Source organism: Anolis carolinensis, chromosome 2, assembly GCF_035594765.1.
Source record: "Anolis carolinensis isolate JA03-04 chromosome 2, rAnoCar3.1.pri, whole genome shotgun sequence".
NCBI lineage: Eukaryota > Metazoa > Chordata > Lepidosauria > Squamata > Dactyloidae > Anolis > Anolis carolinensis.
The window spans coordinates 287,779,029-287,804,930 of record NC_085842.1 but is presented as its reverse complement, the minus strand read 5'-3'; the positions used below and the strand labels follow the sequence as shown (position 1 = coordinate 287,804,930).

General features: G+C 37.8%; 2 protein-coding genes across 4 annotated transcripts in view; one reads left to right on the top strand and one right to left on the bottom strand.

The window, feature by feature from the left end:
• Positions 1-63: 63 nt before the first annotated feature.
• nsa2 (NSA2 ribosome biogenesis factor) lies at positions 64-7,411 on the bottom strand. Its single transcript, XM_003216256.4, has 6 exons — positions 7,273-7,411; positions 5,128-5,315; positions 4,170-4,320; positions 2,244-2,423; positions 1,884-2,076; positions 64-286 (listed from the first exon to the last, which is right to left on the bottom strand). Exons 1-6 carry the CDS (start codon positions 7,273-7,275, stop codon positions 219-221), a joined length of 783 nt encoding a protein of 260 aa, XP_003216304.1. The 5' UTR covers positions 7,276-7,411; the 3' UTR covers positions 64-218.
• A 105-nt stretch (positions 7,412-7,516) lies between these two features.
• gfm2 (GTP dependent ribosome recycling factor mitochondrial 2) overlaps positions 7,517-25,902 on the top strand; it is a 26,598-nt gene continuing 8,212 nt past the window's right edge. The window contains exons 1-12 of one of the 3 annotated variants that reach the window (XM_008102964.3): positions 7,517-7,666; positions 11,360-11,447; positions 12,940-12,985; positions 14,433-14,530; positions 15,507-15,632; positions 16,010-16,098; positions 16,941-17,029; positions 18,070-18,130; positions 18,298-18,483; positions 20,907-20,987; positions 24,903-25,051; positions 25,732-25,872. In XM_008102964.3, coding sequence (XP_008101171.2) covers positions 11,363-11,447; positions 12,940-12,985; positions 14,433-14,530; positions 15,507-15,632; positions 16,010-16,098; positions 16,941-17,029; positions 18,070-18,130; positions 18,298-18,483; positions 20,907-20,987; positions 24,903-25,051; positions 25,732-25,872 — 1,151 coding nt within the window. In that variant the 5' untranslated portion in view covers positions 7,517-7,666; positions 11,360-11,362. Of the gene's footprint in view, positions 7,907-11,359; positions 11,448-12,939; positions 12,986-14,432; positions 14,531-15,506; positions 15,633-16,009; positions 16,099-16,940; positions 17,030-18,069; positions 18,131-18,297; positions 18,484-20,906; positions 20,988-24,902; positions 25,052-25,731; positions 25,873-25,902 lie in introns of all 3 variants that reach the window. The other 2 variants (XM_008102962.3, XM_062972320.1) reach the window with 2 other exon arrangements.

Below are 25,902 nucleotides of genomic sequence, written 5' to 3'. Positions count from 1 at the left end.
CCTTTTGAAAACATTATCGTATCAATTGAATAAGTCTTTTCCTTTAAGTCAGCAACAATAAGCTTTGGTCCAAGTTGGTGTCCTTTATTTTTGGTAATGCAAAAAGAAAAGCCAGTCCTTTTTCTTCAGTTGTTGATACTTTAACAAGTTCTTTATCTACAAATAGTCTGTGGCAGTCTTCCTCCCACGTTGACGGTGTGGCTTGCAAAATGTGCTCCTTATACAAGAAGAACCGCATTAATGCAACCATCATTTTCTGGATTGTTGGTTACTTGTGCATACTTTCCTGAAAAAGGAAAAAAAAGTTTAAGAATGAGTTCTAAAATGACATGTATTCCTGGGCTTACTGCTACTGTAATACACTTACAATGAATGTACATAAAAACAGACAGCACCAAAGGCCAGCATCCTGTAGGCGACTGTTGCTAGAGTGTTTCCTTCAAGGGATGCTATATCATTTCAAGCAACTGTCCTTGACTTGGCTGCATAGCAGTAGCTGGGAATGGATGATGCTTCTAGTTGTAGTTTATTCCCAGATGTACTGCTCTACTATAGCTGCCTTTTATGCATCTTAGGGGGAAGAGGGCAGCTTTAAGGAAGACAGAGTCTTCCCCATAAGTGACAGCCAGAATGTCCACAGCTTACCTCTGCAGCAAAACCCTGGCCAGGGACACAGCTGTGATCAAGACCTCCTTGCCAGATGTTGCTGAGAGGAAACGAAGGCTGGCAAATTTCCCTTCTGTCAATTGACAGAATGGGGCTACAAAGTGGAGTCCATGACATGCGAGTGTGGAGAAGAGCAAATCACAGACTACTTACTACAATGCAATCTGAGCCTTGCCACATGCACAACGGAGGACCTTCTTACAGCAACACCAGGAGCACTCCAAGTGACCAGCTTCTGGTCAAAGGACATTTAGTATAATGCCAAGTTTTAAACTTTGTTTTGTGTTTTTAAATACATAATAAATGTACCCTCAATTCACTTCTGACATGATAAATAAAAATAAATTTTCACAAAGTTAACAGGCACTCATGGGGATTTGTAGATGCCAGATAAACATATTCTCTGGTTGAGAGACTACATACAATCACAGAATCAGAGTTGGAAGAGACCACAAAGGCCATCCAGTCTAACCCATGCCATGCAGGAACACACGAACCATTCCCAGCCTCTGTTTAAAAACCTCCAGAGAAGGAGTCTCCACCACACTCTGAGGCAACAGCATATTCCACCACTGAACAGCTCTCAGCAAGTTTTCCTAATGCTTAGGTAGCATCTCCTTTCCTGCAATTTGAATCCATTGCTCCACTGTGTCCTAGTCTCCAAAGCAGAAAACAAACTTCCCCCTGCTTGATGTGATACCTTTTCAAATATTTAAACAGAGTTATGTTTCCGCTCAGCCTCTCATTTGAGAGTTACAATTAAACGTAGACTTAACTAATACTATACTGTATATATATATATATACTGTACCACATCATAAACTCTGCATTAATCATATCAATATTGAAATACAGTAATTAAAAGCAAATCGCAACAAATAAAGATAACTTAATAACTTACTATAATTTAGTTTTACTATTAAAAAAACCTTTTGTGATTTTATTTTTTATTCCAAGTATTATATATATTGCCAGCTGCTTGAGAGTGCCAGCTGCTGTAGTTCTGGTTAACTGAGAGTCAACTGTACTCAGTTTATATATATTATACATAATATATAATATAATATATAAAAGAATATATTTTCTAAGGTCTCCACGAGAAACATTTGCTTCAAAAAGGACCCTGCGGCTGAAGAAGTTTGAGAACTGCCCTAGACTATCCTTCTGCCTAGTAGTATCTAAGATGTGCTGCTTGTGAAGGTTATTTGGATACTTACCCCAGACTACTTTGCCTCCCTGTGTTACAAGACCAAGCTCACTGACATTCACCTCGATGACTGTGCCTTTCGTAATGACCCCCAAAGATGTATACAGGGGAGAAGAGGGATTCTTTTTTACACCAAGGATGGGCAGGCAAAAAGTGGCTTTGAGTTCAGGGTGCGTTACATGAGCCTTCTTGAATCGTAAACCCTGTTATATAATAAAAAGATATGCAAAACCGTTAAAGTGAATCCAAAGAAAAGTGCATTTACATTATGGTCAAACATTCACAGTTGTTTAACCTTACTGAACACAGATAATTGTGAAACAAATTATAAGTAGATACAGATAAAAAAGGTTACGAAAGCCTTTATTACCATTGGCCGAATGAATCGCTCATATTTTGGAGGTTTGCGGGTAAAGCCATCTCCAACAAAGCACACTTTGGTAACCATTCTCTTCCATGCCTTCTTCTTCCTCTTTCCAGTACGGATCACCTTGAGCACTTCAGTCTCTCCCTGGGCACGGACTTTGGGTACAGGAACTTCCCATTTCCCCTGATGACAAAAACAGTAAGAGTGCAGAAAATGAGAAAGATGAACACAAGATTAACTACAACCTATTTTCATCAATCTTTGTAAGACCATCTCTTTTTCAAAATGAGATTTAGCTACTATTTATTTTTAACAAAGTAGATGTGTCATTGTAATAGAGCCAGCAACTGTAAGTCAGTCTCAGGTAATATTAATTAATTCTCAACAATCAATAATTTGCTCTAAAGTTCTAGACATGTGCCAGTAGACTAACGGGTCAGATGAATGTGTCTCCTATCATTCTGAGCTTTGAAACAGGCAAATCTGATGCATTGTTTCTATTTGCCTTTTACAAGGTGGGGTGTGCACAACAGAAAATTGCTGGGATTCAAAAAAAATTTTCTGTTGTGCACACCCCACCTTGTAAATGATTAAGACATCTTCTAATAGAAGGACCAAACAATATAATATTGACACTGGCACTTTAATGGTAGAATTTGGGCTGTGGCTGGGATGTTGTACTTTTCATTTTAATGCTAATTAGTAATATGTTATATTGATTTAAATTGGGATCATTTTTATTTTTGCATGGGTTGTTTTATGTGAACTGATATTGTCATTGTCTAATATGTTGATGTGATTTTACCTGTATTTTATGTGGCTATGGCACTTGTATGTGCTTTTTGGGAGATGGTGGCAGGGTATAAATAAATTTTTATTTTTTATTATTGTATGTTGTCAGAAAATGGCAAAAAAGCATCTAGAGCACTCTCATTGCTGATGAGTAGTGCACCCTCTTCTCAAGAATAAAGTTTGCGATCTTTGGGGACTGGTCATAGTCACCTATCCCTTAACTGTTTCTAGGCAATTGCAACATAGTCTAGAAGCAATTATAGGTCTGCCTTTGAAAAGTATGCAGAAGCTACAGCTAGTGCGAAGAGCAGTATTTAAAAAGTTGGTTGGCATAATCTAGAGATCATATATCACAAATTTTAAATGAATGTCACCAGCTTTCAGTTTATTTCAGAGCCCAGTCTAATAATTGGTCCAATAGTCTAAAAAGGGTTGATGTTAGGATACTGAAAAAAAGTACTTGTCTCTATAATCTATTTTTTTCAGAGGCCTTGTTACATGACCCATTGCCAACAGAGGTTAGTTGTTAGGTAAACAAGAGACATTCATTGGATCTTCTTAAGGGATGTCAGATCAATTTCATCCCTAATAGCTTTTAGACAGGTTAGGAAAACTATCATTTTGCCAGACATTTCAATGAATCTTTACATTGTTTGGGCTTATTTTAAAGAATGGTGTGTACTACCTTATACTCTCAAATTTTTATTGTATTATCTTAATACTGTCAATGGATTGGGGTACCCTGATGGGCAGAAAATCAGTTTATAAATACTTTTAAGGATGTGTGCTAAATGGACATCAGGGTTACTATGTAGCAAACCAGTATCTCTTATTTGCATCTACTGCCAGTGGAGCCCCTGGTGGCGCAAAGGGTTAAACCTTTGTGCCAGTAGGACTGATGACCGAAAGGTTGGTGGTTCAAATCCAGGGAGCGGGATAAGCTCCCGTCTGTTAGCTCCAGCTTCCCATGCGGGGACAAGAGAGAAGCCTCCCACAGGATGGTAAAGCATTTGGGCACTCCTGGGCAATGTTGCAGATGGCCAATTCTCTCACACCAGAAGCAACTTGCAGTTTCTCAAGTCGCTCCTGATACGAAAAAATCTACTGCCAGTATCTTTTACTTGCGAATATACTTACAGCTTTCTCTTTCCGCTTTTGTTTAATCATGTTGGAAAGAACTTTTGCACGAGACTGGCCCTCTCTGTCCAGCAGATACGCCGGCACAGCTCCTTCTGGAGTCTTCTCATCGTTCTTCTGTTTGGTATTTCTCTTTTCATGCATCTTAATGCTAGAGTAATATGTGTAGAAAACGTTCAATAATTGATAAAGCAGTAGTCATAAGTGCAGCAACAAACCAAAATGAAATCAGATAAAGGAGGGAAAGCATCATACTGTGGTCACATTGCTCTTTTAAAGGGTAATTAATTGAATCACATTAAAAATGCAAAATTAATAATACATTATCAGTGATGATTTTTTTCCTGACATACAGTAATTCTTCTCCTTTCGCAAGGATTGGGGGTGCAGGGCCCCATGAAAGTAGAAAAAACCTTAACTAACTTTATGCTTCTAAACTGTATTTAACACACACATAAGATACCTGTACTGGCAGAGTGCTGGGCCTGCCATACTCCCTCATTCACTTGCTCAGTGAAATATGAAGGGGATGGGGTGGAAGAAGTGTGATGTAAAGGCTCTGGGGCAGATGGAGGTAGTGCTTAGTTTAATGCCAGCAACACCGATGTTATCAAAGTCCTGTTAAAAATGGTGTAGGGTAGTAGCAGAGGCATCAGGAAATACAGTTATTCCCAAGCAATAGAATAAGTGAATGTTTAGCCTGTAAATGTGGAGGGATGACTATAGTTATATGGAACCAAGATGAATTAATAAGAATCCACTACAGTATATAACCCCTTGGGTTTCATATGGATGTATGGGACTGGGTACCCTTGATATCAGCGGGTCATTGACCATGATAAAAGTTTACTACACTACAGTACTCAAACAAGTTTCAAGTACTAGCCATGAATGTTAAGGCTAGATTTTAAACATGCCAATAATTCAAAGTTGTTCAGCTGTACACAAGCTCACTCACGTCTTTTTCATCTGTATCTTTTCTGCATGGCGCTGTTTGTGATAAAGCTTAGCTTTCAGGCCAATCATTTTCTTGGCTTTCTTTGAGCGCTCATGAGCCTCACGGCTCTCTTTCTTCCTTTTCTTCTCATGGTAATCCAAGCGATAGCCATATCGTTTCCGATGTAACTCGATATACTCGTTCTGAGGCTGTAAAGCGCATGTAAAAGAAATATTTATATATTCAGCGAATATATGCAAGCGTTTCTTTTTAAACATATAATGTCAAATTCAGGCATCAGCTCATGTAAGAACTACTTTTGATTGGCTGCTCACTACTAAAATACGACTCCTGCTTCAAGCAGATTTATGACAAATCCCCTTATTCATGTAAACCAAGTGCTAGAAAGAAAAATGTTAAATAGTGTTTATAACTCTTTATGCATTCTGAATTCAACACATACACCTCATTCACACAAGGTCAACAAGTTCTCTGATTAGTGGTTAGTTGTTTAAAGTCACACACACTCTCTCAGCTCATGAAACATTCTCATTCAGTTGTCCCAAACAAGCCAAAAGCAAGGATTTAAGATCCAGGTGAAAGATAGAACCCCCCAAATATATATATATACCCTGTTTCCCCTAAAATAAGACATCCCCAAAAAATAAGACCTAGTAGAGGTTTTGCTGAATTGCTAAATATAAGGCCTCCCCTGAAAGTAAGACCTAGCAAAGTTTTTGTTTGGAAGCATGCCCGGCGCCCACCAAACAAAACACCATAGCATGCAGGATTGGTAAATGTACATACCAGTTGTATATGGAAATAATGGAAGTAACAAGAAATTCTTGACCAAAGTCACAGTTTGTCTGGTTTGGTTATGTTGGTTTGTGATAACAACTACTGTACAGTATAGAATAAATGTTCATTTTTTGTTCAACAATAAATGTGAATTCTTCATGGAAAAATAAGACATCCCCTGAAAATAAGACCTAGCACATCTTTTGGGGTTAAAAGTAATATAAGACACTGTCTTATTTTCAGGGAAACACGGTGTGTATATATATATATATATACACACACACACACACATACAGTAGAGTCTCACTTATCCAAGCCTTGCTTATCCAAGGTTCTGGATTATCCAAGCCATTTTTGTAGTCAATGTTTTCAATATATCGTGATATTTTGGTGCTAAATTCGTAAATACAGTAATTACAACATAACATTACTGCATATTGAACTGCTTTTTCTGTCAAATTTGTTGTAAAACATAATGTTTTGGTGCTTAATTTGTAAAATCATAACCTAATTTGATGTTTAATAGGCTTTTCCTTAATCCCTCCTTATTATCCAAGATATTCGCTTATCCAAGCTTCTGCTGGCCCGTTTAGCTTGGATAAGTGAGACTCTACTGTATATATATATTTACATCATAACTCAATTGTCACCGTTTTTTCTCATATTAAATTCACATTACATTTTTAAAAACTCCACTGCTTCATAGTGGCTTTTCGTTGACCTTGGCTGTCCGCTGGAGTTCCATTATCTTTCTCTGGGCATTTTGCCCGAGTTTAACTAAAATGACTGGGAAGAAATATTCTAACAGACTTGAATCAGGTTTTTTTTTCTTTTCAACCATAATAAACATTTATATACATATATACATTTTCAAATGACATGATTTTTTCTTACATGAACACACAATCTCCATTTTCCTTTTTCCCTCTTGCACATTTTTCTCTTCTTCCCTCTCTCTAGACCCCTTTCAGGGCTCCTCTGCACTTCCCCAATCAGTCTTCAACATTTCACAATCCCTTCTCCAATGTCCTTTCTTCCAGCAATGTACACATTGGTCCCAATCAACACAACATGAATATTTGCACAGGATTTGGGTTCCTTTTTGAAATACGTCCATTGGGCAAACTTGGGCCCTCCAGGTGTTTTGGACTCCAACTCCCACAATTCCTAACAGCCTACCGGCTGTTAGGAATTGTGGGAGTTAGAGTCCAAAACACCTGGAGGGCCCAAGTTTGCCCACGCCTGATGTAGAAGCACCCTTAGGAAAGCCAGCCTCGCTTTATTTCACCCCTGAGTTTCCCGGAGCCCATCGGCAGCAAACGGGCTTATGAAGAGACGAAATGTGCCTCTCAAACTGGAGTTACTCACCATTATGGGCGAAGAGCTCGAACTCTACTCCGAATACTTCGGCCTCCGAAGAGGAAAAGAAAGTTGCGACGCCAAAGCCGCTCCGGGTCACAACCGGCCCCTCTTTCTATCGTTCCGCCTCCGAGTAAACCCATCGGGATGTTTGGCGAGGCTGGGGCGCAGCTTCTTTTTCTTTGTCTTCCTCTTTGGTTTCGAAAGAGTTAAAGTGAGGAAGAACAAGAATCAAAATATTAAACTGAATATTGTCTTGGATGTCTATGAAATTACTTCCGGAACGGATAGGCAACGAAAGGGGGAAGACAAAGACGGTGACACCTCGGCGAAAGTGACGCGATTCCCATGAGGCGGCCGGCCTTGCAGGCCTTTTCTTTCCTGACCTTCCTTTTGCCTCTCAGTGAGTAGAGGCTAAATGGAGGATTATACAATAGACGGATATTTAGACGGCCAAAGAATACCTCTACTGTAATTCTCTTCTAACGAGGGCCCTTTTAATTTCCTTAAGTGAATTAGCTATATATACTGTATAGAGAGCCTTTTTTCTGTGGCAGTTCTTTATGGATGGTCTGTAAAAATGTTGCGGGATACAAGGAGGCTGGTGCTGGCTCCCCTCAATGTGGTGTGTTTATATAGCAAGGTCAGTCTCTTCATTTATAAATGGCTTTAAATATGGCACACATACAGTAGAGTCTCACTTATCCAACATTCGCTTATCCAACGTTCTGGATTATCCAGTGCAGTCTGCCTTTTAGTAGTCAATGTTTTTGTAGTCAATGTTTTCAATACATTGTGATGTTTTGGTGCTAAATTCGTAAATACAGTAATTACTACAAAACATTACTGTGTATTAAACTACCTTTTCTGTCAAATTTGATGTTAAACATGATGTTTTGATGCCTAATTTGTAAAATTATAATCAAATTTGATGTTTAATAGGCTTTTCCTTAATTCCTCCTTATTATCCAACATATTCGCTTATCCAACGTTCTGCCAGCCCGTTTACGTTGGATAAGTGAGACTCTACTGTAATTAGCTTTGAATTTGCATCAAATATGGGTTGCTGTGAGTTTTCCAGGCCGCATGGCCATGTTCCAGAAGCATTCTCTCCTGACGTTTCATCCGTAACTCTGGCAGGCATCCTCAGAGGTTGTGAGGTCTGTTGGAAATCAGGAAAGTGGGGTTTATATATCTGTGGAATGTCCAGGGTGGGAGAAAGAACTCTTGTCTGTTTGAGGCAGGTGTGAATGTTGCAATTGATCCCCTTGATTAGCATTGAAAAGCCTTGCAGCTTCAAGGTTTGGCTGATTCCTGCCTGGGGGAATCCATTGTTGTGGGTGATGCACAGATATCTATGACTTATTAACATAGAACAACAATGTATGTGCATATACACTCTTGTAAAAGTCACAACAATGTAACACAGATCTGTTTTCTACAGCTCTGCCTGAGAGTAAGTTACTTCAAACTATATTATTAATAAGGAAATTATTATGGAAGTAATTATGGAAGTAATTTCCTTATTAATAATATAGTTTGAAGTAACTTACTCTCAGGCAGGGTTGTAGAAAACATCTGTGTTACATTTTTGTGACTTTTACAAGAGTGTATATGCACATACATTATTGTTCTATGTTAATAAGTTATAGGAATCCACTGTTGGCCGGTGTTATTTGGTTATCGTATCAGTAGTGAACCAAGGATACAGTTGTAATGTATTTAAAAACACAAACAAAGCTAAAAACATTATACTAAATGTTTTCTGGCGTCGCAATGGGTTAAACCCTTGTGCTGGCAGGACTGATGACTTGAAGGTTGAGTTGCTGACCTGAATGTTGCCGGTTTGAAACCAACCCGGGGAGAGCACGGATGAGCTCCCTTTATCAGCTCCAGCTCCTCATGTGGGGACATGAGAGAAGCCTCCCACAAGGATGGTAAAAACATCAAAACATCCAGACATACCCTGGGAAAAGTCCTTGCAGGCAGCCAATTCTCTCACACCAGAAGCGACTTGCAGTTTCTCAAGTCACTCCTGACACGAAAGGAAAAAAAAGTTGCTGGCCACTTGGAGTGCCTCTGGTGTTGCTATAAGAAGGTCCTCCATTGTGCAGGGCTCAGACTGCATTGTAATAGGAGATCTGTGGTCTGCTCTTCTCCACACTTGCATGTTGTGGACTCCACTTTGTGGCCTCATTTCTTAAGGTTGGGAGGTGTTCGCTGGCCTTGATTGTTTCAAGTTTGGAATTCCCCTGTTTTCTGAGGAATTTATTTACTGTCTTGATTTTAGAATTTTTTAAAAAATACTGGTAACCAGATTTTGTTCATTTTCATGGTTTTCTCCTTTCTGTTGAAATTGTCCACATGCTTGTGGGTTTCAGTGGCTTCTCTGTATAGTCTGACGTGGTTGTTAGAATGGGCCAACATTTCTGTGTTCTCAAATATATGATTCCATAGATATATAAACTTCCCTTGCCTAGTTTCCAATATACCTCACAACCTCTGAGGATGCCTGCCATAGATGTCAGGAGAGAAGGCTACTTGAACATGGCCATACAGTCCAGAAAACTCACAGCAACCCAGTGATTCTGGCCATGAAAGCCTTCGAAACACATTGCATCAAATATGTTTGAATGGTTTTAACTGAATCTTTTAATACTATTTATATTTAAATTTGTTTTCGTATCCATATATTTGTATATTTTAAATGCTGTGCTAATGTTTTTATGTTAAGCTGCTTTGCATTCCCTTCGGGAGAGATAAAGGTAAAGGTCAAGGTTTTCCCCTGACATATCCATTTCTAAGCCAAAGAGTCGGAGTTGTTTGTAGACACCTCCAAGGTCATGTAGCGGCATGACTATATGGAGCACCGTTACCTTCCCGCTGGAGTGGTACCTATTGATCTACTTATATTTGCATGTTTTTGAACTGCTAGGTTGGCAGAAACTGGGGCTAACAGTGGGAGCTCACTCCACTCCCTGGATTCAAACCGCTGACCTTTCAGTCAGCAAGTTCAGCAGCTCAGCAGTTCAACCTGCTGTGTACTGGGGACGCCAGTGATAAAGCGGGGTATAAATAAATATAATAATAATTCTTATGCATGAAGATTTTTTAAAAAAACTGCATTGAGTCATATGTGGCGTATTAATTCCTTGGGAGTTTCAATATATTGGGTGGGTTAAGGTAGGCTTGGTACTGGTTAAAATCATTAGGTGCTTCTCAACACTGTAAAATTAATGCAATTTGACACCACTTTAGCTGACCAGGCTCAATGCTATGAAATCAAAGGAATTGTAGTTCATAAGATCTTCAGGCTTCTCTGGTGTCTCAGGAAACTACAACTTCCAGGATTCCATAGCATTGAGCCATGGCAGCTAAAGTGGTGTTAAACCGCATTTCTTCTACAGTGTAGATGCATCCTTAGTGCCCGTGGTTTATATGTCAGAACCCATCACATATATATCACAATTTGGAAATATATTTATAAATATAAAGTATTTTAATGGCTTGTTTCCTCTGCCCCAAAGCATCTTAGAATATCACATTGCATTTTAGTTCTAGTGGTCCCTCCAGGCCATCCTCTCCTCCATCCCAGTGGTCTTTTTTTCCCCTCTTTCTTTGCGGATTCATGTTATTTGAGTGATTATATTCCTTCTGCTTATGTGATTGTTTTAGTCAATTGTTATGTTTTGTTTTCGTTTCTAATTCTTATAGCGTTTTATAGTGTTTTCAGTGTTTTATTGTACAATGTTTTATGCTGATTTTATATTAGAAACCGCCCTGAGTCCCTTTTGGGAGAGAGGGCGGTATACAAATAAACTTTTACTTACTTACTTACTTACTTACTTGTGCTTCAATCTTATGTTTATATGTTATAAATGTGTGTGTTAAAAATGGTTTTATATTATGTATTTTAATTATGTGTTGTACTCTGTTTTGAGCCTTGGAGAAAGGTGGGAAAGAAATAATAACAATAGTAACATCTTTTAAAATATTTCTCATTATTCTATAATGCAATACTAAATGTTCTAGAATTATCTTTGATAAATGACCAATATTTTTCTGACTGCTGATTGTATGTTTTTTCTCTACAAAGTGTATGTACTGCAGAAAAGTCAGACTTGTAGCAGTAAAATGTGTTAAAGGCAGTTTGAATCTTCAAAGAAATTACAGTTTTCCAGCAGGTAACCTTTTTGCAATAGCTCTTAATATTTTTATTGTCCATCCTCACCCATGTTTTCAAACCAAGGAGAATATATTTCTGAATCGTATGGTCTCATGACAATGTATGGTCATTGTTATATGTCTGGAGATAGATCCTGGGTATTTTGTAACTGGGGTTGATAAAATAAAAAGTTTATGGAATTATATATTAACAATGGAAAATACATTAAAAATACCGTAGTATCTTTTTTATTGTGAGCTGTTCCATTATCCGGACAGAGGCCACTAGGAGGCGCCAGAGAGAGAAGGATATTTCATTTTATGGGGTTGAAGGAGGAAAACCATTCCCCACCCATGTCCCGTCATGGAAACAACAATTACTTCTGATAATGAAATAGTGCCTTTTATTGTAATCTTCACAATAATTTAAAATATTTATACAATATTTATACAATCTAACAAAGATGTTAAAATCGAACACTTTAAACTAGAGGTAGGGATCACACAACTTTTCAGATGTTGATCTCTCGTGGCACTATTCAACAATGTTGATGGTGAAAAATTCTGGGAACTGTAGTCCCAAAACTTCGGGAGGGCTATATATGGGATATTTAATCCTTTTAAACACATTAAACACAAATGCATTGGGCAGTTTCTCTGAGGCTCCTTAGACTTTTATGTGTTGATGTTGGTGATGGGAAGAAGTTATCTAGTAGAGCCTTTGAGACCAACTGATTTATTTCTAAATGAACATTTCTGTATATTCAGCCACTTCTTCAGATTTATAGTTGAGATATGTAACTACATTCACATAGTATAGTGTATGCACAACTGTACATTGTTGTGTATAGTATAGTGTTTACCAATATTAAATACCTAAAGAACTGACTTAACATAGTAGTTACTGGGTTTTTAAATACTTGGGGGTGCTAATATTATATTCGGTATGTTTGCCGAAGTGAATTAATATCCACAAAAGCTCATGCTGAAATAAATCAGTCTTAAAGTTGTTACGAGTTTTCTTCTTTCAGCCATTCCCATTTTCTTTTATGTTTAATTGTTGCTGGGATTCTATAAGAAACAAGCTCACTTGTAATATGTCTGACTTCTGAGGAATTTTCAAAACACTTGCTGTTTATTCTGTTGGAGGCTTTTATAATGTATTTTCTTTTGTCTCTACCAAAAACACATGTGTGATTTTGGCAGAAGGAAGAAACATTCTTCTTGCTTTCCAGATGTGTAGAGTCCTGGCACCAATACTGATTACTACTGTCGGATCTTGCTGTGTTAGTCATACTTTGGGGAAGGATAAATCTAGGGATCTCTTCTAAACCCTTCTGAACAAGTGGTTTCACTGATGGAGCCTGAAAACGGGGGGAAGCTATACATTCAGTAGTGGACTCTTGTGCTTGGGGATCACAGTTGGGAGCTATGTGTGCTGTGAAAGAAGATAATTTCTGTTCTTTGGCAAATAATGCAAATTTCTGTTCTGGCCATTTTTCTTTGCTACAGATGAATTAAAATCTTTACGGTCTATAATCAATCCACCACTGTCTAAGTAAGTAATTGCTACTTTGTAAGATTGTAGAAATTATCTGTGAGCTGTCCCATTGTTAAGCTTTTATAACTCAGACTTTTATATCTGCCGTGGGGTAGAAATATAGGTCATGAGGGTTAGAAGCACAGAATCCCAGTGAAAATGGAAAAATTGAGAATTTAAAAAGTGCTTTTAAAAAAAAAACCTCTCTAGGAATCTCTAGGTCCTCTAAGATGACTCTGTGGTCAACGTCCACCACAAATTGATCATAAAACCATGCTAGAGGACCTAGAGGGAAATGTATTAATCAAATCTGCAAATAACACTATGTAACATGATTTTTGTTTCTTGGTTATAAATGTCATTTCCTCATTGGTTCTATCATAAAAAACATGGAAAATGCTTATTAAACTACAAAAAACATGTTTCTGCGGGACATCCTGCAGCACATTTTGCTATATTTTCAACCAATTCAACATAGTTTGTGGCAGTCACAAAAACAAAGTTTCTGGAGTAAAACTACTTTCAAAGTGCAATTAAACAGGAAATAATATTTTCAAACCAGCAACAGAAAATTTTGCAAATTTTGTTACATAGTGTAATCAAAATCTCAAAAGTTAAACCCGCAAATTTGGGGGGCAACTGTGTTAATACAGAGTGAACAAAATTGAAATTAGAAATTAAGTCAGTTTAAGTAGTTGCTGATGACAATTAAGAAATCTACATAAGCTACTTATTAAGAACTCCTAATCAAACTTTATTAACTGATCATCAGCCTTCAATATTTGTAATATATGATACGGGGAGAGGCAGAGAAAGGAAGGTTTTAGGTAGACCATATCATGTACTATACAATTTTTTCATTTATCATCATTTATTTTGAGGAAGAGCAGATCTCAGGATAGTTGTTTGTTTTTTGTTAAAAGATCAAACCCATCAACTGGAATCTAGTATAATATCTATTCAAAATTAAAGCCTTCTCAGCTCTAGAATCTGTATTTGTCCTTCCATACAAAAATCCCTGCTATTTATCCAAACTTTTATTTATCTCCAAATTAAAATTTAGGGGACAATGAGAGATTTTTGGTTGCTGCTATTGTTAAATATTTGAGAGTTAGAATTGATAACCAATTACTGCAGATGCAGATCAGCCTTCTGTCTACTTCTCACTATAGGAATGTATTGTAAATTTTTGCTCCTGTTAACCGCTTGTAACTTTATGATAATCGTGAGTTACTAATTATTATGCTGTGGCCTTGACTAGAATTTGGATGTTGTATGACTTGTTCTTAGATTATTTCATAATTATGAGCAGTGATGTGTTTTCAAGGTCTATACAGAACATAGTTGAATGTTTAGCTTGTATAGAGAGGAGCAGAGTAGTTCTCTTTATGTTATTTACAAAATGATTACATCTGTGCTAACAAATACCTAGATGCCAAATTAAATATTTGTTTCTTTCATACAGAATCCGCAACATTGGCATCATGGCTCACATAGATGCAGGAAAAACAACTACCACAGAGAGGATGCTGTATTATTCTGGCTATATAAGAACTCTTGGAGGTTAGTGCTGTGTGAGTGTATAAGAAAGATAATGAGAGCAGGTGCAACTATACTGTAGAATGAATGCAGTTTGACACCACTTTCACTACCATGTCTCAGTACTATGTCATGCTGGGATTTATAATTTGAGGAGACACCAGCTGTCTTTGGCATGGAAAACTAAAGGCCTTGTAAAACTACAATTCCCAGGATCCCATAGCATTGAGCCATGACAGTTAAAGGAGTGTCAATCTGCCTTAATTCTACAGTGTAGAATAGATGCACCCAGAGGCACTATGTGTGAATATTAATTTGAATAGATAGCAAATTCTGAGATGATTCAAAGTCTGTTTTATCATCTTAGAAAACATTAGCAATTTTAAGATCCTGCCCAGTGTCTCAGGTTCAGTATCATTTTACAAGGCCATCTTTGCATTCTTTTGTCTTTTGATCCCTTATTTCTACTGGTTTTCAGTAGCTGGGATGAGTTCCTCCTTCATCTTCACAGAGCCAGGACCAGCCTCACTTTCTAATTGTTATTATCACCCGTCTCCATTCATTGCTGTTCTAGCCATTTCTCTCATCCTTATGAAGACCATCATAAACTAATACTTAATATGTTTTTCCCAGTCCCTATTCCTTTCATTATTTGTCTCTGTTGTACTTTTTCTACAGCACAGCTCAGTGGTATTTGTTCCACTTCCTCCACAGTTCTTTTGTATGTGCACCATTTGTTTAGCCTAATCACCTTGTTTCAATTATAAGCATGGGATTTCTAGTTGCAGTCATCCAAAGAAGACTGGTGTTTTATATGAGTGGTGGGAAATGTGTGGCCTTCTAAGTGCTGGACTGCAAATCCCATCATTCCTTGCTAGCACAATGAATGGTCAGAGGTATTACAGTCCACTGAAGTCTGGATAGCCACAAGTGTTTGTTTCCTAGTAATTTTTTAAAAAGTTGTTTATCTGAAAATGTATATATTCTTTTTGTTAAACAGATGTTGACGATGGAGATACTGTAACAGACTTCATGGCCCAAGAGCGAGAACGTGGCATCACCATTCAATCAGCTGCAGTAACCTTTGACTGGAAGGGCCACAGAATTAACCTAATAGACACACCAGGTATATTCCTTTAAGTGTTCATTATAATTCTGATAAAAGTGTGATAAGATTTTTAAAAATGTAACAGAATAAGCTCAGATGCTACTGAAAATGTGGACATAATTCCCCTGATGATCATCACCTTTGGTGGTAGATATGATCTATCTATAATCAAAAATGCATTTCATAATGTAACTGCCCTGTCATTTGATGTTTTCAAACAACATTGCTTGTTCTTGGGTTCCAAATTTGATTCATTTGGTGTTGTAGTTTTTAGGCAGACAGCATATGAATGAGAAACCAGTAGAAAGTTATTAAATAAAGACATGTTACCATTCCAGTTAAAATGTTCAAAGTGTACAGCTTTTGTAACCTTTCTATGTGAACTGGGCTTTTAGGTCATGTGGACTTTACAGTGGAGGTGGAACGTTCTTTAAGAGTACTGGATGGGGCAGTGGCTGTGTTTGATGCTTCAGCTGGTGTGGAGGTAATAATTAGGATGCAGTGAGTAATGACTTTGCTTTGTATTAATGTATTCTTGATCTTATTTGATAAATAAATAGGGTGTGTATATCTGTGTGATGTTATTGAAGGGGAGAAGAGACAAGATAGAAGTCTTTTGGAATTATTCAGCAATGATGTAATGCATATGTTTTTCCTTTGTAAATTTCAAAATCTTTTCATTACCTGAAATACGTATTTGTAAAATCTCTTTTCCCATTCTGTGTTCATAATGAAGAGTTCTGTTTTTTCTGCCATTTGCTTACCTTCATTCTAACTTTAAGACTATCAAAATTCTTAAGCCCTTTCTCTAAAGCTCCAGCACCTTGATCATGCTCTTTTATTTATTTATTATTTATTTTTTTACAGCATTTATATTCCGCCCTTCTCACCCCGAAGGGGACTCAGGGCGGATCACATTACACATATAGGCAAACATTCAATGCCTTTTTTAAAACATAGAACAAAGACAAGACAAACATGGCTCCGAGCGGGCCTCGAACTCATGACCTCCTGGTCAGAGTGATTCATTGCAGTGATTCATTGCAGCTGCTCTCCAGCCTGCGCCACAGCCCGAGCCGTATCTGTATCAGTGTATCTGTTTTTCACCTGCCACCTCTCTTTATTCCTTATCCATTCCTTATCCGTAACTCTGACTTGAGTTACTCGTTGATTTTCTGTACTCATCTGCTTTATTGCAAACCTTCTGATTAGAAACTATAGCCAGTTTTGTATCTTGTATATCATGTAAGCTAAAGAAGCATTTCAGTAGTTTTAAGTGACAGAAGCCAATAATTTACCTAAAAAGTGCTTTTCCTCTTTGTGTAGGCACAATCGTTGACAGTATGGAGACAGGCAGACAAACACCACGTACCACGGATATGTTTTTTGAACAAAATGGACAAAAATGGAGCAAGGTACTAAGGTGGTCGAACTTCTACACCACACCAAAGAAAGGCTGCTTTGTTATGGGACCCTGGAAGATGATTTAGAATTACCTAAGGGGGTTGTAATTTAATGAAATATGAATGCTAATATTTGATAAATGAAACAAAGCTTGAAAATGCCCGCTTTCTACTTGTTTGGAGTAAGAACTAAATTGCCTCCTGGTGATCAAAAACTATTTGATTCATCCGTAGGTGCTAGAAATGACTGAAGTGTGCAAATGTAAACAAGCAAACTAGAATATTGCGAGCTTGCAACTTCTGTGGATATTTGCAAGGTTGTTTTCAAAAGTTTTGTTAAGTTATATAGGCCTAAATCCAATTGGTAGTTCACCAGAGTGGATACACCGAATCAATTGCTGAGTAGTTAATTAACACATAGAGCTCAGAATACCTAGGCCTGGTTATTGTTAAAATGTGTAACTGGAAGAATATGTTTACATCCTATCATAGCTTTCAGCTACTTCTGTTACTCGAACTTGCTGTAGAAATCCTGTTGCTTCATTGGGTTCCCCTAGTTGGGACTTTCAATTGAGTTGGACATAGGCTTTAAAATGCTTGTTATATACCTTGCATCCAAGTACATTTAGTTATTATATATCAGACAACCCCTGCTGCTTGAAAACCAGATTTCTGTACTACTAGAAGCCCCCTCTGTTCATTTATTATCAGGGGTTGGTTACCTGCATGACACATAATATATGTAGGTCATTTAAGACTGCAGTACTCAAAGTAGTTGTTTGTGGACCAATGCTGGACCATGAGGTCCATAGCACTTTTCTAGAAAAGAAACAAAGAATTATAGTCAGCAGTCACAAATAAGGTGACAATACATTGAGGAAAAATATCATTAGTATAAAACATGTGCAGGTGTTTTGGCCATGGCGTTTTTTCTAATTGTTAATGTCATGTCTATCTGAGACTTGGAGGCAGAAAAGGTTAGAGGGAAAGATAAGATGCTTGAAGATAAGCAAATATTTTTTCACACTGAATGATTAATATTTTTTCTTAAGTTTTACCCTTGCAGTTGAGAGCATCAAGCAAAAACTGAAGGCTAAACCCCTGCTTGTACAGGTAATTTGTTTATATTTATACACATATATTCACAAAGCTATCAACATTACAAATGTTAAGACACTTGTTTTAGTAATTGCTTTGATTAATGATGCATATTGAAGTTTGATGGTTGCTTGAAAGTACTCTGTCTTATCTACTGGATATTTTTTTCCACTCATATACAGTTGCCAGTTGGAGAAGAAAAGACCTTTAGGGGAATAGTTGATGTGGTTACCCAACATCAGATTGTTTGGAAATCTACAACGGATTTGAATGATGGGAAGATCTTTGAGCTGAAATCCTTGAAAGAAATTAATGACCCTGAGCTGTTAAGGAATGCCACTGATGCAAGGAATGCCTTAATAGAACAAGTAAAGTTCTGAAGTAAATATATGAAAACATTGGATGTTGAAATTTGAAAAACAGCAACATGAGGGATGGGTGGAAGGTGCATTTGCAGCCCCTTGTTAGTCTCTTACACTCCTGTAAAAGGGTTCTTTCAATGTACATAAGACCCTCAGGAATGGGATGAGCTCTGGCACAGGGGCCTATGGGGAATATGGGATTGCTGGAAATTTGACAGAGTCACCTTTAGTAAATGCCAACCATGCTGAAGAGTCTCCTTTGAGGCTGTTGAGGGAGGGAGGCTTTCTTCTGCCTTTCTTTTCCATTGCCATGCCTTTATACATAAGATGCCTTTACATAGGGCAGTAAGGTATATGGATGCACTTACCCTTGCTCTCTTCCACCCTCCCCCACCTCCTGTCTTAATGTTTGATAATCCTCTGCCTTGCAATCTTTTTTGAAGACAGATTACTGTTTTTTTGCTGAAACTACTTGGAATTCAAGTTTGTCAGAAGCCGCCTCACCATAAACGTTTTTTTCAAGCTGTTTCATTATTTAGTAGTAGTTACATATTTTTTTCTGCTTAGTGAGATTAAGTGGACAGATAAATTGTTTTGCAGCATAAGACATTGCTCTAATCCAGTAGTTCTCAACCTGTGGGCCTCTGGGTGTTTTGGCCTAAAACTCCTGGAAATCCTAGCCAGTTTACCAGCTGTTAGGATTTCTGGGAGTTGAAGGCCAAAACACCTGGGGACCCACAGGTTGAGAACCACTGCTCTAATCATTATCTGTGCCCAGTGCCCATACTGGTTGTAGGTTTCTAAGAACTGTGGTACAACAAAATAAAATGTTCACATTTTGTATGCTTGTAAACAAACCCAGCATAGGCCAGGAGATGTGGCTGTTTTTGGAATTAAAATGTTGAGATATATATACAGTAGAGTCTCACTTATCCAACACTCGTTTATCCAACATTCTGGATTATCCAATGCATTTTTGTAGTCAATGTTTTCAATACATCATGATATTTTGGTGCTAAATTCGTAAATACAGTAATTACTACATAGCATTGCTGTGTATTGAACTACTTTTTCTGTCAAATTTGTTGTATAACATGATGTTTTGGTGCTTAATTTGTAAAATCATAACCTAATTTGATGTGTAATAGGCTTTTCCTTAATCCCTCCTTTATTATCCAACATATTCGCTTATCCAACGTTTTGCCAGCCCGTTTATGTTGGATAAGTGAGACTCTACTGTATATGCATATTTCCTGGAGTGAGCAGGTATTGTGTGTTCTTTATTTCTGCAAATAGATTTATATTGGAATTCTTATCAAACATCACAGCCATCTTACATTGTCAGCAATGTTCAGTATTCCTTAGGGCAGCTTGTGGTTTTTAAAAAAATACTGATTTTGTATTTATATTATGCTTGTGCAATCCAGGTAAACCTTGATTCATTTTGGTGTCCCAGATTTCAGTGGGGACCCCAATCCATTTTTCGTGAGCCTCCCAAATTTGGGAGGATAGAAATCCATTTTTAATCTGGAAAAGCAACCTAGGTTTAAGGCAAGGGCTTAAGAAACATCCTTCCTGTGATCCTTTCTCTTCTCTCTTTAGAGGAGACCCAGATTTAAGGTAAGGGCTTAAGAAACCCTCCCTTCCTGCAATCCTTTCCCTTTTTTCTTTAGAAGAGACCCTGGTTTAAGGTATGGGCTTGAGAAACCCTTCTTGAGACCCTTTCCCTTCTCTCTTTAGAGGACACCCAGGTCTAAGGCAAAGGCTTACATAACCAACCTTCCTGCGATCCTTTTTAGAAGAGACCTGGGTTTAAGGCAAGGGCTTAATAAATCACCCTTTCTGGGATCGTTTCCTTTCTAGCGGCTGCCTCCTTCCCTGCACTCCACGTGTAACTGAAAGAAACCAAAAGCAGCCGGCTTTCAACAGTTGATGAGCCCATGCCATAACGGGCCTCTGAACCAGCTGAATACTTAAAAAAAAACCCAAAAAAAACCAGAGCCATGCACAAGCCTAATATATATTATTCTGCTCTCCCATCAGAGAGCTCAGAGTTTCAAATTAGGAAGGTACCAAGCTGGGGTAGGTTAGTGTGCTTAGTTCTATTCTGCCTCATGCTTTTTTAAACTATTGTGTGTGGCACAATAGTTGAACTGTAGTTGTTTTCCAGCTATAGTCTATATGTGTTATTTTGTCTTAATTCTCATTATGCCTGATTCCCATAAGTCTAAGAGGTAAGCCAAAAGTTAATTTGCTTTCAAAAAGCAAGTACAGGAAATTACATTTTTCACTTTGCTGATGATTTAGAATGATAAATAACTTGTTCTAGCTATTATCTTTTAATGGCTAAATTCTCTTTTAATTGATAATTGGCTATCTGAGCAGAGTTATTCAGAATATATAACAACAGGCATATGTTCTCTTACAAGGTTGCAGATCTGGATGATGAATTTGCTGAATTAGTCCTTGGGGATTTCAGTGAGAATTTTGATTCATTACCTGCTGATGAGGTATGTGGTTTGGGTTATATATTATATTAATTGAATAATATAAAATATTTAGTTCTACTTGTATCTGAAATGATTTTTCCACTATATTCGTGATGAAAAAAAAAAGAATGGTGAGTAGAAGTGATAAGTAGCATGCCAAATTAAATTGTGGACTTAGTTTCAGTGATGGGGAAAATAGCAGCAATGACAGCAAGCACTTAAGAGGAGTTTTCATTAGTATCAACTTATTTATATGCTCAAATACTGATACGTTGCCTTTTTGGACCAAGGATGAATGCAAAACTGTTGCAAATCAGTGGTGCATGGTATGTTATCCGTACCAGATTGTGGTTATTTAACTGATAGCTACCACTACTTCAAAAGGTAGCCAGGAGTGGGATTTTGGCAAGTAGAGTTTCTACAAAGTAGGGGCTATTATTTAAAGCAAACTCTGAGGCCTGTTGTGACATACTAACTTTGTAACCATCTGAGTGGAGCAAAGGAGAAAAGTTGGCTTCCAGTTCAAGGCTTTGCCTGCTCTGTGTACAATATAGCAGGAAACCAGGCATTGGGACATCTGTATTCCTACAGTTGTTCTTGGATACCATTTCCCATCAGCTCTTTTCATTTGGACAAATGGTTAGTGTTAGAAGGCTCATTACCAGCTAGAGAACTACAGGTTGCCCAGTTTGTTTTAAATTTGAAATTAATCTGTTCAAAACATCTTCAAACATTAAAACAAAAATTATAAACAGAGTGTATAAAACCAATAAAAAAGAAAAATGACTGCAGAGCAATAGAAGGAATGAAAAAATAAAGAACAGTAGTACAACCATGAAGTCAAAGACAGAAAAAAAAGCATTCAGAAAAGCTCTTAGTTTTCTGAATGGTTAAATACTGTTGTCTGGAAAGGCAATAATAATAATGACTTACAGTCTGAAGGTATCTTGCGACCATTAAAATGTACAAAAATAAACATGGAGAACAATTTATTTGTCATATAAAAGTACATCATTGGATCAATATGAGTAATAAAACATTACTTGGTTGTTTTATATATGTACTAGCTGTGCCCGGCCAGCATTGCTGTGGCTTATGGGAATCATTTGTTGGCCAGGTGGAATAGCAGTGAATAGCCTTGCAGCTTCAAAGTCTGACCATTTTCTTATGGGAATCCTTGTTTGGTGAGCTGGAATGCAATGGAATAGGGTTGCTGCTAGGAAGCCTAGGTATTTGCGTTCTAGGGGAATAGTTTTTTGGGCTGCTAGAATTGCAATGAATAGCCTCACTGCTTCAAAGCCTGGCTGCTTTCTATCTAAGCGAATCTTTGGTTAGTCAGCTTCAGTAGTACAGAGTAGTATCGCTGCTTCAAAGACTGGCCTTGATTGTTTCCTGTCTGGAATTCTCCTATTTTCAGAGTGTTGTTCTTTATTTACTGTCCTGGTTGTAGAATTTTGTAATTCTGGGTGGCTGGTTTTGTACATTTTCATGGTTCACAGCAACTCAATAATAATAATAATAATAATAATAATGATGATGATGATGATGATGATGACTCTGAGGTGGAGGGTGTGCAGAGAAAGAGGGCAATTAGCATTGAATGGCCTTGTAATTTGAAAGCCTGGCTGATACCTTCCTGGGGGAATTTTTTGTTGGAAGGTATTAGCTGGCTCTGATTGTTTCCTGTATGGAATTCTCCCGTTTTCAGAGTGTTCTTTATTTACTGTCCTGATTGTAGAGTTTTGTAATGCTCAGTGTGAACTCATTTTCATGGTTCACAGCAACTCAATAATAATAATAATAATAATAATAATAATAATAATAATAATAATAATGACTCTGAAGTGGAGGGTATGCAGAGAAAGAGGGCAATTAGCATTGAATGGCCTTGTAGTTTCAAAGCCTGGCTGTTTCCTCCCTGAATAATAATGAGAAGAATAATAATAGTAATAATAATGACTGAGGTGTCATCTCAGGAGATGTCCAGAGAAAGAGGGCATCTTAAAGGGATGAATAATCCCTCTGAGGAGCATCTTAAAGTGCTGGGTCTGTTTACCTATAGAAGAGAAAGTTGAAAAGAGACATGACAGCTATGTAAATACCAGCTGCTCTCTCTCCTGAGAACAGTCTCTTACAGTAATAGTACAGCTGTATTTCTCTCCGGGCATGCTGTCTCTTCTGAGGGGGAAAGGGGCTGAGGAAAGGGAAGGAGCGGCTGTCAACAGTTGCCAGCTGCAAGCCCCGTCCACCATGGCAACGTTTTGAGGAAGTAGGGTTAGGCTCCGCCCACAGGTGCAAGGTCCTCTGGGTAATGTCGTTGTTTCAGTTCGGGGGGGGGGGGGGCTCTGTGCTAGCATGGTAAGCAATGGAGGTTTTATTTTGTCTTCATTTTGTTGTTTGGTCTTTATTTTTTCTAGGTTTTTTTGATTGAAAGACATATTTTGGATGACTATGTATTTTGTGGCCAAATTTGGTGTGATTGGGTTCAGTGGTTTTGTTGTTTACTCCATAGTAAAACGAACATTACATTTTTATATACAGTAGAGCAGGGATCCCCAAACTAAGGCCCGGGGGCCGGATGCGGCCCATCGAAGCCATTTATCCGGCCCCCACGGCACAAGGCCAGAAAGGGGTTGGGCTAAATGACCCAAGAGGTCCCTTCTTCTCTTACAACCCTTATTATTATTATTATTATTATTATTATTATTATTATTATTATTATCATTGATTCTGGGTGGCCATCTGTCAGGGATGCTTTGCTTGTGCTTATGGTGCACAGAGGCAGAAGGGGTTTGGACTAAATGGCCCAAGAGGTCTCTTCCAACCCTCTTTATTATTATTATTATTATTATTATTATTATTATTATTTATTATCATTGATTCTGGGTGGCCATCTGTCAGGGGTGCTTTGCTTGTGCTTTCGGTGCACAAAGGCAAAGGGGGATTGGACTCGATGGCCCAAAGGGCCTCTTCCAACCCTCTTATTTATTATTATTGTTGTTATTATTATTGACACAACAACGTTGTATGACACAGCAAACAAGATAGATATGCTGGATTTCGTTTCACAAAACCACAAGTCGAACACTTCCCAAGTGTCTAGGACTGTGTGATGTATTTTCGGATGATGCGTGCAGATCCCAGCAGGGTGGCCTTTTGCAGTTGGCAGATTGTAATTTTGTCAATGTCTATTGTTATTGTTATTATTATTATTATTATTATTATTATTATTATTGTTCGGTAGCCAACTATAGTCCGGCCCTCCAATGGTCCGAAGGATCGTAAACTGGCCCCCTGTTTAAAAAGTTTGGGGACCCCTGCAGTAGAGTCTCACTTATCCAAGCCTCGCTTATCCAAGTTTCTGGATTATCCAAGCCATTTTTGTAGTCAATGTTTTCAATATATCGTCATATTTTGGTGCTAAATTCGTAAATACAGTAATTGCAACATAACATTACTGCGTATTGAACTGCTTTTTCTGTCAAATTTGTTGTAAAACATGATGTTTTGGTGCTTAATTTGTAAAATCATAACCTAATTTGATGTTTAATAAGCTTTTCCTTAATCCCTCCTTATTTCCAAGATATTCGCTTATCCAAGCTTCTGCCAGCCCGTTTAGCTTGGATAAGTGAGACTCTACTGTATATAGATGACAGATTGAGAACACAACTTTCCTCATGATCAATGTTGAGAGTGTTCTATATACATCAAATACTGGATACAAGGTAGAAGCATGATTCTCAATTCTCTGCTGATTAGGGGATGGACTGTATATCTCTGTGCATGTGATTTTAAAAATCTGCCTTTTTAAAGAAATGGACTCACAATATGACCAGAAGAGAATACAACTCAAGGTTAATGGTTGATCTATATAAATCCTTACATCAAGCTGGTTGGTCTATTTGCTCAGTTGTTAAAAATGTGGATCTTTTGCAGCTTCATTCTGCTATACGAAGAGTAACCCTGGCCCAGAAAGCAGTTCCTGTGCTTTGTGGAAGTGCATTGAAAAATAAAGGTGTTCAGCCATTATTGGATGCAGTCACCAGATATCTGCCTGCCCCAGATGAATGCAGCTACGATTTTCTGTGAGTAAGATAATATTTTATTTATTTAAGTGCAGATTAGAATCAGAGTTGAAAGAGACCAGAAGGGTCATTGTGTCCAATCCCGTCATTCAGGAATACACAGTAAGGGCACTTCTGGTAGATGGCCCTCTAGCCTCTTAAAAATCTCCAGAGAAAGAGAGTATCACACTCCAATATATCATGTTCTGCTGTTTCAGATCTTACCATCAGAAAATTCTTCCTAATAGTTAGGTGGAATCTCTTTTCTTGAACTTTGAATCCATTGCTCTATATCCTAGTCTCCAAAGTAGCAGAAAACATGCTTGCTCAGTCTTCGACATGACATTCTTTCAAAATAAAAAAGCAATAACCAAAACAATTGATTAACAATTTAGAACAGAAATAGACTGGGATACCAAGAGAGATAAAGGCAGGGGTAAACATGAAAATAAATAAGTAAATAAGAACTGGTTCACTGCTGATGATCCCAGTAAGCCTTATGTTCAGTCCTCTCTACGGCTAGAGAGATTGTGTCCCCAATTTTTTCTACTAAATTGGTTGATTTATTGAGCCTAAAGAATTAATTGTATATTCATTACCCAGCGAACAGCATCTTAAGCATTTACATTGCTTGAATATTGAATGCCATGCTAAATATAACATGCTGTCCTAATGCGAAGTCAGTTTGTTTTCTTCCCCAGGGAATGGTATAAAGATGATTTGTGTGCTCTGGCATTTAAAGTACTTCATGACAAGCAGCGTGGTCCGCTAGTCTTTTTGCGGATTTACTCTGGAAAAATGAAGCCTCAGTCGGCTGTCTATAATATCAACAAAAATTGCACGTGAGTAAAAAAAAATTGCACATGAGGAGA

Excerpts from the sequence above, each read along its gene's own strand:
- nsa2 (XM_003216256.4), bottom strand. Across the intron at positions 2,424-4,169 it reads AAAAGCGGAAAGAGAAAGCT|GGGAAATGGGAAGTTCCTGT; the intron begins GTAAGTATATTC and ends TTTTGTCATCAG. Across the intron at positions 2,077-2,243 it reads AGCGATTCATTCGGCCAATG|GGTTTACGATTCAAGAAGGC; the intron begins GTAATAAAGGCT and ends ATTATATAACAG.